General features: G+C 42.0%; 1 protein-coding gene across 7 annotated transcripts in view; it reads left to right on the forward strand.

The window, feature by feature from the left end:
• NISCH (nischarin) overlaps positions 1-12,923 on the forward strand; it is a 68,474-nt gene that overhangs the window by 35,992 nt on the left and 19,559 nt on the right. For 6 of the 7 annotated variants that reach the window (XR_004001199.1, XM_030568843.1, XM_030568844.1 and 3 more), the window contains exons 7-13: positions 4,408-4,503; positions 5,016-5,168; positions 9,678-9,746; positions 10,258-10,443; positions 10,679-10,807; positions 11,366-11,479; positions 12,715-12,823. Coding sequence is in view for 6 of the 7 variants with exons in the window: in XM_030568843.1 (XP_030424703.1) it covers positions 4,408-4,503; positions 5,016-5,168; positions 9,678-9,746; positions 10,258-10,443; positions 10,679-10,807; positions 11,366-11,479; positions 12,715-12,823 (856 nt within the window). In the remaining variant the exon portion in view is untranslated. Of the gene's footprint in view, positions 1-4,407; positions 4,504-5,015; positions 5,169-9,677; positions 9,747-10,257; positions 10,444-10,678; positions 10,808-11,365; positions 11,480-12,714; positions 12,832-12,923 lie in introns of all 7 variants that reach the window. The other variant, XM_030568848.1, reaches the window with a different exon arrangement.

The following is a 12,923-nucleotide window of genomic DNA, read 5'->3' on the forward strand; positions in this document are numbered from 1 at the left end:
AGTCACTGCTTCCCAGGGTAGAGTCCCCCATCATGTAAGTATGCCTATGTTCTTTGTTCTCAAATATATTCATTTACATTTAGCTATAATAAAACACACATTGTTTGCTGGTTCTTAGTTTCAGAGCAGTTTGGATCACCTGGTAATCAGTGAGCGGTCCTCTTTATTTGCTGCTCCATCACTTCATTAGTGATTATTTTGTTTTCTTCCAGGTCATTAATAAAAACATTAAACAGCATAGGGCCAAGAACCGATCCTTGAAGGACCCTACTGGAAACACATCCCTCAATGAGTCTGCATTTACATTTACATTTTGATACCTATCAGTTAGCCAGCTGGTAGTCCATTTACTGTGTGCCATGTTCATTTTATAGCGACAAGGTGGGGAGTAGGAAAAGAACCCTGTGTAAGCTTGAAAACTTGTTTCTTTCACCAACAGAAATTGGTCCGATAAAAGATGTTTTATCTCCCATCTTGTCTGGTTGTATCCTGGGACCAACATGGCTACAACAGTACTTTAGACAACAGTGCTAATTTTCTATCATTCTTATTTCTTAATCAAAATGTCATGTCATAGCAAATCAAATGCCTTACAGAAGTCTGCATATATTACATCAACACTATTACTTTTATCAACCAAATTTATAATCTCATAAAAAATCAAGTTACCATATATACTCATTCATAAGCCATATATTTTTGGTAAAAAAGTGGCGCATCAAAGAGCGGGGTTGGCTTATAAACGGGTCTTCAACAACATTTGATTATTTTAAACTCTATGGAAGAATAGAATTGAATATCTAATACATTGTTCTTTTATTTACCTGAAGCATCTGCAGGCATGGAGCCCCTCAGCTCCCTGTGGCCACCGTTTGCTGTTACCAGCCAATGTGAGCTGCGGGAAGTGGAGGCTGATGGCTCGCAACCCTCCATGTAGTAACCTCACGACCCCCAGTTTCAGAACCCCTGTTTTATATTATCTTTTTATTTTTTGCGATTGTCTTCACTTCCACTCTGAATCAGATTGTTTGTTTTTTAACCAGTACAGTCATCTTCCTCAGTTGTGGCTTTTTGGACATCTAGTAAGGTGTTCTTAAATGATTCCCAATTATCATTCACATTTTTCTGATTAAATTCTTCCTAATAGCTGTTTGGGTCATAATTGTTTTCAGGTTCGTGAAATTGGCCCTACTAAAGCAGCAAGTATGTATATTACTGGTCTGGGCTTTATTCTGTTTGCACATTATAAATGCAATCAAGTCTTGATCACTTGTACCTAAGCTGGCATTCATTTTTAGGTCTGTGATCAGTTCTTTTATTAGACAGGGTCTAATAAAGAATTCCCCAGTGTTCACTGCAATGCTTTTTGAGTTAAGAAATTATCTGCAATGTTTACAAAATTGCAAGGATGTTTTAGTCCTGGCAGCATGAGACCTCTAGCATATGTCACTGAAATTGAAGTCCCTCGTGATCATGCACTTCTCTTTCTACACTATGTAGATAGACGCATAAAGAGATGGTCATCTTGTCCCCTAAGCTTTCAATATCACTTTTTTCTGAGTTATCAGTGACTCAGAAGCAAGCAGTGTAGCTCCCCCTTCCCTTTTGCCTTCTCGATCCTTCCTAAATAGGTTATAACCATTGATTTTAACATTGCAATCATGCAAATTATCTCGCCAGGTTTCAATACTACCAACTAGGTTGAATTTATGCTCATATCATTAGTGCTGATATTAAACATCACCAGTAGATCCTAGCCCACTGACTTCAGAAGCCTATCCAGTCTTAGGGCTTGTCTACATCACAAAGTTGCAGCGCTGGTGAGGGGGTTACAGCGCTGCAACTTAGGAGGTGTACACATCTGCAGGGCATCACCAGCGCTGCAACTCCCTGTTTGCAGCGCTGGCCGTACTCCCGTTTTGTCTCGGGTGTAGAGGATCCAGCGCTGGTGATCCAGCGCTGGTAATCAAGTGTAGACACTTACCAGTGCTTTTCTTGACCTCCGTGGAATAAGCAGGTATCGCAGCATACCTGAGGAAGCCTCTCTGGTAGTCAAGCAGGTCTCCTTCCCCGGTTTGCTCTCGCGTTCCCCGAACCCCCGTGCAAGCAGGTCTCCTTCCCTGCGGTTTGCAGGGGGGTTTGGGGAACGCGAGAGCAAACCGCGGGGAAGCTGGTCTCCTTCCCCGGTTTGCTCTTGTGTTCCCCGAACCCCCGAGCAAGCAGGTCTTCTTCCCTGCGGTTTGCAGAGGGGTTCGGGGAACGCGAGAGCAAACCGCGGGGAAGCTGGTCTCCTTCCCCGGTTTGCTCTCGCGTTCCCCGAACCCCCGAGCAAGCAGGTCTCCTTCCCTGCGGTTTGCAGGGGGGTTCGGGGAACGCGAGAGCAAACCGCGGGGAAGCTGGTCTCCTTCCCCGGTTTGCTCTCGCGTTCCCCGAACCCCCCTTGAAGCTGCCCAACAGCGCTGCAGTGTGGCCACATCTAACACCACTTGCAGCGCTGGTTGCTGTAAGTGTGGCCACTCTGCAGCGCTGGCCCTATACAGCTGTACTAATACAGCTGTAATAACCAGCGCTGCAAAATTTTAGATGTAGACATACCCTCAGAGTGACATCTCTTGTCTTGGCTCTGGGAGGGCAGCATACTGTCCTGTTGTCCACCTATGCCTTGCAGAATGTTCTTTAATTCTTCTGAATATTGAATCTACAACAAGGATTGTCTGTGTTCCTTGGCCAATTGGAGAACTTTTTGTGGGCAAGCTTGATTTTCTTACAGTTTGGGCCAAACTGCCATCCACATGTGTATCCAATACATCCTTCTGTTCCCTTGGACCTCCAGGATCTTCAGAGGTATCTTCTGTAGTTTTCATGTTAAGGACCTGGTATCAATTTGAAACTTCTAGCCATGTGGAATTCTTCCTGTTGTCTTCTCTCTAGTGGCCACAGCTTGCCCATCCTTATCTGTCTCCAGCTATGTAGAATGCTGCTTTGACCTCTTGCCTCTGGTGGTTATGAGCCACCAGACCTCCTATGACTTCCTCTCTGTCTCTGATTCCTGGGAAGTCAGCTAGATGATCGTTATGATCCTTTCTGGCCTTAAAGTCTGAGGCCAGTGTCATTTTTCCTTGGTGTTTTCCAAACCTTGCTGTCTCCTCAGCTTTGCTGATTCTCAGTAGCATCTCAACTTGTTCCTCCAATGCTAGAATCTTTTCCTCCAGCATAGTCACCAGCTTGCACTTCATGCACAGGAAATCCTTTCTGTCTTCAAACACCGCCATTGTTCCATCACTGGCCATCTTAATATCTCACATACTGCTGAACCTGGAAAGAAAGCTTCTCTCACTTGTCAGAAACCCTGTTAATTGCCTCTATTGGTTGGAGCCTTTCCATCTTTGCCAAGGCACTGATCAAAGTTCCAGAGCCAAGAGCCTTTCAGCCTTTAGCAAGGCATCCTGCTTACTCAGGGCCCTGTGGCTCTGCTAAGCAACCCATACACAGAGAACAGCCAGCCAAACAATCCACAGATGGGCCAAATGCTCCACTCACCGAGTCCCGCTACTTTCAAGCTCAGAGTCTGCAGCTACTCCCTCCAAAACTCCCCTCTTAGTGGCCTCTGTTTGTAGCATTTATTTAATAAAGATTTTTTAATTAAAATTATCATGTGGGAAGGAAATATATCAATAACTCTTGAGGGGATCTAACTAAAATGTGTTTTGTGTTTCGGATAGGGGCAGATCACTTTCTAAAAAAAGAATATGGAAAAGGAAAAATAATTTAACATGAGGAGTTTTATAACTTGAATGTTCATGGAAAGTACTGGATTGACTAGCTCTGGATTGACATCCTCTTTACAATAATGCAAACTTCTCCATCAGAGTATCAGCTCTGTCCTGGAAGGACTCCGCTTCTAAGGATGACACTTATGTTTTTTTAAAATGTAGAGAATGCATAAGGATTGTTAGTATGATCAAATATCTGCTGCTGTAATTATAGTTAAACTTACTTGCAAGAGTCCTTTCCATTTGGTAAGAGTGAAGTATTATGTTCAGTTAAGCTGCCTGGGTGGCTTCAGCATGATGAGAATTTTTACTTGTGCTGGGCAACTTTGTTGAAAGAGCTTTTAGAATTTTGCTTCTTTCAGGTTGCCCCACTGATTTCATTTTCTAATTTTCTTTGTCTTGACCAATTTCCAGTGCAATAGACTGGATCAGCTCCTCCTTGGTCCTGTTGCTTGTTTATATTCTTATGGAAAAGAGATTTTAGAGGAACACTGTAAATGCTCTCTCTGTTGATACAATTGAACACCTGGTATACCAGCTATCACCAGCATCTTCCTTACTTAATTATTTTGTTTGTTCCAATACTCATGTCCTTGTGACTTATTTTGTATAGCTGTATTTTCCCTTTCAACAGATAAATCACTGTGGTGCAAATCTTATTAAAGGGCTGACATCATCAAAGCACACTTTAACCACGATGAGTGTTCAGTTTTCAGCAACCTCAATGAAAGTAAGTGCATTTTCCCAAGGCTGTCAATTGTTTAAAGCATGTCCAAAAGTATTGCAGTTGCAGGAGTGTTTATCTGAAGTCATGTCTTGCTGTGTCAAGTGTTACTATTAAAGCCATATGACTGAAGGGTCCTATATTACCTTGAGAGGTAATGTCATTTTTATAAATTGGAAGGAAGTGTTTATTATATGTGTACCAACTCTTTAACAGCTGTATTTACAGCCGGTATTCATGTCAACTGTAGTTATTTCTCAACAATCCTAGTGTTCATGCAGATTCTCTGCATGGATTGGCTACTGCTGTCAGAACTCCCTATCCATATGCCCAAAATAAGCATAGTTCTTGCAGTTTCACCCATGTCAGTCCAGATATTAAATTCTTTTACATTTAATCTGAATGTGTTATTTTATCCTTACTGAACTGTTGCAAGACTTGTTTTGAGAGCTATTAGTTTTCCCTGAAGGCATAGTTGTAGTGCTTTAATAATGTTCTTTAATGTCTGTCTTAAACAGGAAATTCTAGTGCCTGAGGCCTCTGAATTTGACCAATGGGTTCCAGAGGGTGCCCTTTCAAGTTTTCCTGTGACAGCGGTTATCCCAACTTGGAAGACTTTAACAACTTTAGATATGAGTCACAATCGCATATCTCAGATTGATGATTCAGTGGTAAGACTTCATGGAGTTTAGTTTTCAAGACATTTTCTTGTTTGGAAAAAATGCACAGCGAGCATGCTGTGGAACACTCTAGATAGCCAGCAGGGTTTAAATTTACATCAGAAACTTCCATTTGTCTAGAGGATTTCCATTTGCACTCATATTTTGCTTTTAACTTAAATTGTATATTGACAATCTAAATCACAGAAAAAGCAATATTTTTGGAAGCAACTTAAGCAGGTTTGTTTAATTTCAGTGGTTTCTGCCCTCAGGCAAAGCAAGGGCAGGGGTAAATGCAGTGTCTGTATGCAGCATTTTGTGTATATGATTAGTTGAATGCTGTACATCTTCTGAAACTTTTATGCTTCAAATCAGTTTTATTCTTAACCCAATTATATAAAACAAAATCCTGTTCAGGGATAGAATTTACTGTATGTTACAGACCTTACTGGTGTTTAAAGGCAGCCTTGAACGCCACCAGTTAGAGTAGCACAGTTGACAATGACTCACTATGAAAAGTCTTCCAAACGTGAAGACCACATCCTAAGTATTCAGTCAAGACATGCTTCCTTTGTTTTCCTTTCCATGCTTCTTCTGCAGTTCCCAAATTCACGATAATTAAGCGAACTATGGGTTTTTTATCGCTGTCACTGCTATGTCGTCTGTGTGCCTCACAAACACTAACAGCTTTTTCCTCGCAACCCATGTGTGAGACAGGGAAGTAGTTATCCTCATAACTCAGATGGATAACTGGAACACAGATTAAGTGACTTGTCCAAGGTCATGAAGTCTGTGACATAGGCAGAAAAGAATCTGGATATCCTGGATCCAAGTCCAGGACCTTAACCACAATGCATTTCTTCCTCCCTTCAGTATTAGCAAAGACTGATCTTTAGGGAGATCAAAACCAAAACAAGGATATAATGCAGGCAGTATAACACCAAGGCTCTGAATGAGAATCAGTAATACATACTTTAATTCTGCAATATGAATAAGTTTGAAGGCAAGGGTCTAAATGGGATCTAGAGTTTATTGTGCCCTATACATGTTTCCTGGAGGTCTTAAGTTGGTGCATGAATTGTAGACAGAATCATAGATTCAGAGAATATTATGGCTGGAAGAGACCTCAGGTGGTCATCTAGTCCAGTCCCCTGCTCAAAGCAGGATCGACCCCAACTAAATCATCCCAGCCAAGGCTTTGTCAAGCCAGGCCTTAAAAACCTCTAAGGATGGAGATTCCACCACCTCCCTAGGTAACCCATTCCAGTGCTTCACCACTCTCCTAGTGAAAATAGTGTTTCCTAATATCCAACCTAGACCTCCCCCAACTGCAACTTGAGACAATTGGTTCTTGTTCTGTCATCTGTTCCCAGTGATAACAGCCTAGCTCGGTCCTCTTTGGAACCCCCCTTCAGGTAGTTGAAGGCTGCTATCAAATCCCCCCTCACTTTTCTCTTCTGCAGACTAAACAAGCTGAGTTCCCTCAGCCTCTCCTCGTAAGTCATGTGCCCAGGCCCCCTAATCATTTTCATTGCCCTCTGCTGGACGCTCTCTGATTTGTCCACATACTTTCTGTAGTGGGGGGGGGGACCAGAACTGGACGCATTACTCCATGTGTGGCCTCACCAGTACCGAATAGAGGGAAATAATCACTTCCCTTGATCTGCTAGCAATGCTCCTACTAATACAGCCCAATATGCTGTTGGCCGCCTTGGCACGCTGCTGATTCATATCCAGCATCTCTTCCACTGTAATCCCCAGGTCCTTTTCTGCAGAACTGCTGCTTAGCCAGTCGGTCCCCAGCATGTAGCAGTGCATGGGATTCTTCTTTCCGAAGTGCAGGACTCTGTACTTGTCCTTGTTGAACTTCATCAGATTTCTTTTGGCCCAATCCTCCAATTTATCTTGGTTACTCTGGACCCTATCCCTACCCTCTAGCCTATCTACTTCTCCCCTCAGTTTAGTGTCATCTGTGAACTTGCTGAGGGTGCAATTAATCCCATCGTCCAGATCGTTGATAAAGATGTTGAATAAAACTGGCCCCACTTGATACTGGCTGCCAACTGGACATCGAGCCGTTGATCACTACCCGTTAAGCCCAACAATCTAGCCAGCTTTCTATCCACCTTATAGTCCACACATCCAATCCATACTTTTTTAATTTGCTGGCAAGAATACTATGGGAGACTATATCAAAAGCTTTGCTAAGGTCAAGATATATCACATCCACCGCTTTCCCCATATCCACAGATCCAGTTATCTCATCATAGAAGGCAATCAGGTTGGTCAGGCATAACTTGCCCTTGGTGAATCCATGTTGACTGTTCCTGATCACCTTCCTCTCCTCCAAGTGCTTCAAAATTGTTTCCTTGAGGACCTCCTCCATGATTTTGCCAGGAACTGAAGTGAGGCTGACTGGTCTGTAGTTCCCCAGATTCTCTTTCCTCCCTTTTTAAAATATGGGCACTATATCTGCCTTTTCCCATTCATCCGGGACCTCCCCCTATCGCCATGAATTTTCAAATATAATGGTAAATGGCTCTGCAGTCACATCAGCCAGCTCCCTCAGCACCCTGGGATGCATTAGATCTGGACCCATGGACTTGTGCACGTCCGGCTTTTCTAGATAGCCCTTAACCTGTTCTTTCACCACTGAGGGCTGCTCAGCTCCTCCCCATACTATGTTGCCCAGTGCAGCAGCCTAGGAGCTGACCTTGTCTGTGAGTACTTCAGCTTTTTCCACATCATCTGTCACTATGTTGCCTCCTCCATTCAGTAAGGGTCCCACACTTTACCTGACCACCTTGTTACTAACATAGCTTTAGAAATCCTTCTTGCTATCCTTCACATCTCTTGCTAGCTGCAACTCCAATTGTGCCTTGGCCTTCCTGATTACATCCCTGCATGCTCTAGCAATATTTTTATACTCCTTCCTAGTCATCTGTCCAAATTTCCACTTCTCGTAAGCTTCCTTTTTCAGTTTAAGCTCACTGAAGATTTCACTGTTAAGCCAAACTGGTCAGCTATTCTTTCTGCACTTCAGGATGATTTGTTCCTGCATCCTCAATAAGGCTTCTTTAAAATACAGCCAGCTCTCCTGGACTCCTTGCTGCCTCATATTAGTTTCCCAAGGGGATCCTGCCCATCAGTTCCCTAAGGGAGTTTGTCTGGTTTTCTAAAGTCCAGGGTCCGTATTTTGCTACTCTCCTTTCTTCCTTTTGTGAGGATCCTGAACTCAACCGTCTCATGGTCACTGCTGTGTAGGTTGCCACCCACTTCTACTTCCCCTTCCAATTCTTCCCTGTTTGTAAGCAGCAGGTCAAGAGGAGCACGACCACTAGTCGGTTGCTCCAGCACTTGTACCAGGAAGTTGTCCCCAACACTCCCCAAAAACTTCCTGGATTGTCTGTGCATTGCTGTATTGCTCTCCCAGCAGATGTCAGGGTGATTGAAGTCCCCCATTAGTACTGGGGCCTGTGATCTGGAAACTTCAGTTAGTTGTCCGAAGAAAGCCTCATCTACCTCATCCTTCTAATCAGGTGATCTATAGCACATGCCTACCATGACATCACCCTTGCCTCTAAACATAACTCAAAGACTCTCAACAGGCTTTTCTCCAGTTTCAAACTGGAGCTCTGAGCAATCATACCACTCTCTTAAATATAAGGCAACTCCTGCACCTTTCCTCCTGTATCTGTCCTTCCTGAACTGTTTATCCCCATCCATGACAGTGCTCAAGTCATGTGAACTGCCCCACCAACTTTCTGTTATTCCAATCACGTCATAGTTCCTTGTTTGTGGCAGGACTTCCAATTTTTCCTGCTTGTTTCCAAGGCTTCTTGTGTTTGTACATGCACCTAAAATAACTAGTATGAATCAGGATGCTTCCCGTCTTGTACCCTCCTCCTTGTATTTCCTCCCAGTATCTCACTCCCCTGCTTACCTTTGGGTTTAGGTCACCATCCCCCGGTGAACCTAGTTTAAAGCCCTCCTCACTAGGTTAGCAGGCGTGTCTGCAAAGCTGTTCTTCCCTCTCTTCGTTAGGTGGATCCCATCTCTTCCTAGCAATCCTTCCCGGAACAACATCCCATGGCTGAAGACTCCAAAACCCTCTCTTGAGCTGACTCTTGCAATTTTTAGCTTTATCCGGATTGCTGCATAACCCAAATACCTATCGCTACTAAGGTGAAACATCTCAAATGAACTTGGGCTGTAATGAATGGCTTAATTGGGAGACAGACCATTAGTTGGAGTATGAAGCCAGAATTTCAAAGTAGAACTTGACCTCACTTCTCAAAGTAGAGCTAATGTTTTTTTCAAGAAGTGCATGGTGCCACTTAGATTGCTGAACTACCATATTGTGTGAGTGAGTGTTTTTTGTTTGTTCTTTTTACTTTAGAGACTCAGGACATAGGAATATGCCTTTTTTAATCATTAGTCAGCTGACAGCCTCACAAATATGGGCTGATTGACAGATGCAAAAGGGCATTTTACCGCATAAAACCATTTCTTTTCTTCCAGAAACTAATTCCGAAGATTGAATTCCTAGAATTGAGTCACAATAATGTGTCGCTAGTAGAGAATTTACAGGTCAGTGACATTATTGAGGATTCACTTTTGTCTCCAAAGTCTTGGGATGTGAGAGCACAGAGGTGCTTCGTTTGGACTCTGGTATTGGCTGCCTTTCTCATGAATAGTACATTAACTGTAAAGATTACATTCTGACATTATTAAAAACAATTTGGGGTGGCTCCCTCCATGTCCATGCTCCACCATATACTACTTTCAGTCCTCCATTTTCCCTCTCCTGTATTTTTTCTTGTTTCACCAGCTCCCCTGCAGTTCTTATCACTTTGCATAGCAACCAGCTGGCAGTGAAGGCAATGTGGGTCTGTAGAACTGAGCCAGGGGGATCTCTCCCTCCCTACATGGGCCCATGTGGATGAATGATACCATACACAAGTTTTTTTAGCAATGCTGGCTAGTGTGCAATGTAATCTTGCACACAGCTGGGGTGAGCCTTAGCACAATGTCTCCAATAGATGTTGTTTAATTTGATTGAATTGGTATGTGATGTTGCTGTTGTATTCTGGTGTTGCAGCATCTTTACAACCTCATTCATCTGGACCTATCCTACAACAAACTTACATCGTTGGAAGGTGTTCATACAAAACTTGGGAACATCAAAACTCTGAATTTAGCAGGAAATCTTCTGGAAAGGCTATGTGGCCTTAACAAACTGTACTCGCTAGTCAATCTGGATCTTAGCAGCAACAAAATAGATCAGGTAAATGACTAGCTTCATTGCAACAATAAAATTAACTTTAACAAATTGTCCTTCAGATTATGGAGAATTGGTTTCAAAGTTAAAGTACAGATATACTAGATTTTTGTGCTTGTGGCATTATTATAGTCTTCCTGTTGTATACACCATATACTTTAGTCTACACATTTACACATATGTTCACATTCAAAGAATGCAAATTTGAGTGACACTTATATTTATATGCAAATACTTTCAGATTGACGAAATAAGAAATATAGGAAGCCTTCCATGTTTAGAAAAGGTGGTCTTATCCAACAATCCTTTGAGCATCATTCCTGATTACAGGACCAAAGTGCTAGCCCAATTTGGGGACAGAGCCTCAGAGGTAAGCCATGTCGAATTTTTATTTGAATTCAGTACCTAACAATCTTTTTATTTTCTAAAAATCTGTAGAGAAAACAAGTGGCTAGTTCAGCTTTTTTTGCACAGCTGTTAAATTTGCAAAAATTCCCTTAAATGTTTACTGTGTGTTGTAGATGTTTTCTATTTTAGAGAATGAAACCAACTTACTCTTGACAAGGTCAGTTATGGGAAGAAAACTTAAAACCTCGTGTGGGTAGAGAAGCAGCACCTTTACATTTGAACACAGTTTTTGCTACAAAGGCATGAAAATAGCTTTTCTGGCACTTTTGAACTTACATTAAAACTTGTCTCAGTCCTTTGGGAGTTAGGGTGGGGAGGTCTGGTTTTCCATGAAAAGTAACCCTACAGATGTACTTAGTTTGTCATTATGGTACCAGATTATTTTAAATGTTTGTATTAGTGTAAACAGTCAGTGGTCATCTTAAAATAGCGGCAGTGTCTTGCTTCAATCAGTACATGATTCTTTCAGTATTGCTACTGAGGCTTAACCAAGCAATTTGTCTTTATGGATTTTCTTCAGGTCTGTTTGGATAATATCAGTACCACAGAAAAGGAACTTGACACTGTAGAAGTGCTGAAAGCTATTCAAAAAGCAAAGGAGGTTAAGTACAAACTGAATAGCTCTGATAAGAAGGTAAGTTTTTAAGAGGGGGAGGATCAGAGGCTAGAAACCATGTAAAGTAAAACATGAACAATGTGGTGCTTGGAGAAAAAAAAATACTTCAGATGTTAAATTATTCTTGGATCTATTTGGCTTACTAATGAAGTATCTGTATTGTAACAACTTCTACAAAACATGCTTTGCTTACTTGTTTTAATGTCTGATGCACTTTAAATGCAGCAATTTTGCACATTTTTCCTGTTCTGTTCCTTTAACTTCAGTAATGTCTTCTATGTCTTCCTTTCTGTGGTGGTCTGGCAGATGGGGAGAAGGAGAGATAGATAGAATGACGTCACAATATACAGAGTGGCTAACTTGATGAGAAGCACAGCTGGGCTGGTCCATATTACAAGTTGTAAAGTCCATTAAAAAATGATCACTAAAAAGAATTTCCATTGGTTATGCAGTAAAGTATTAAAATAATTTTCTAAAAGTCTCTCCCTTTTGGCACTGGTGGGGATTTCTTTGATTTTTTTTGTTGGAGAAACAAAATCAGGCGAAACTGTCCCACCTCTGCGGGTACACATACTCAGACTTGTTCTCATTGAGCTGGTGCAGGTATAAATAGAAATGTGTCTGTGGTAGCATTGGTAGCAGCAGAGTGACTACCCACCAGTTTCTGACTCTTGTACGTGGCGTATCTCAGTTGTGCTTCTGCTACCTAAGCTACAGCTGCTACACTGCCATTTGTACTCAGTGAGAGCTAGTGCAAATGTGTACATGAACAGAGGAAGCACACCCACCTCTTGTAGCGTAGACATATCCTGAGTACTTCTCACCTGTAGTTAAAGTATGTTTCAGGTTTGCACTTTTGACTGTGACTGTGAGGCCAGGTATAACCAGACTGTCCAGAGTTGGCATTAGAAGAACTAGCAGAAGTTGCTCTGTTCTTTTAGTCACTCATCTAACTTGTGAAATGCACTGTTCCATCAGTCAAGATATAAGAACTGGTTAATATTATCAGTATAATCAAAATGGCATTTTCTAAAATGGACTCTTATAATAGGATTTTACTGTAACAGAAAATAAAATAACAGAATTTAATGGATGTGAACTGAAAATTGTCCATGACAGCTGAGCTTTCACAGAAAAGAAGCCATGTGATTATGTGGATTTGTCTGAGTTCTTGGGATCTAATATTTGCTCTGTATGTTTGTCAGTGGTGCTAGATTCTTGTTCCTTTAACCACTACATACTTTCTTTATTAGATCAGTGAGGACTCCAGGCTCATTGCTGCCAGCTCCAAATCAAACTGTTCTTCTCTTACTGTTCATCCTTCCTCTTCTTCTCTGCCTCGTCCTGTCAACTCCAGCCAAGGTAATCATGTATGTATCGTGCTGCTGTGTTGGGCCTCTTGGTCCTGTTTTTCTAGGCTGCATTGATATACATGAAGTTTATATACTAAATATGGGGCTTT

The sequence above is a fragment of the Gopherus evgoodei genome, chromosome 7 (assembly GCF_007399415.2).
Source record: "Gopherus evgoodei ecotype Sinaloan lineage chromosome 7, rGopEvg1_v1.p, whole genome shotgun sequence".
Taxonomy (NCBI): domain Eukaryota; kingdom Metazoa; phylum Chordata; order Testudines; family Testudinidae; genus Gopherus; species Gopherus evgoodei.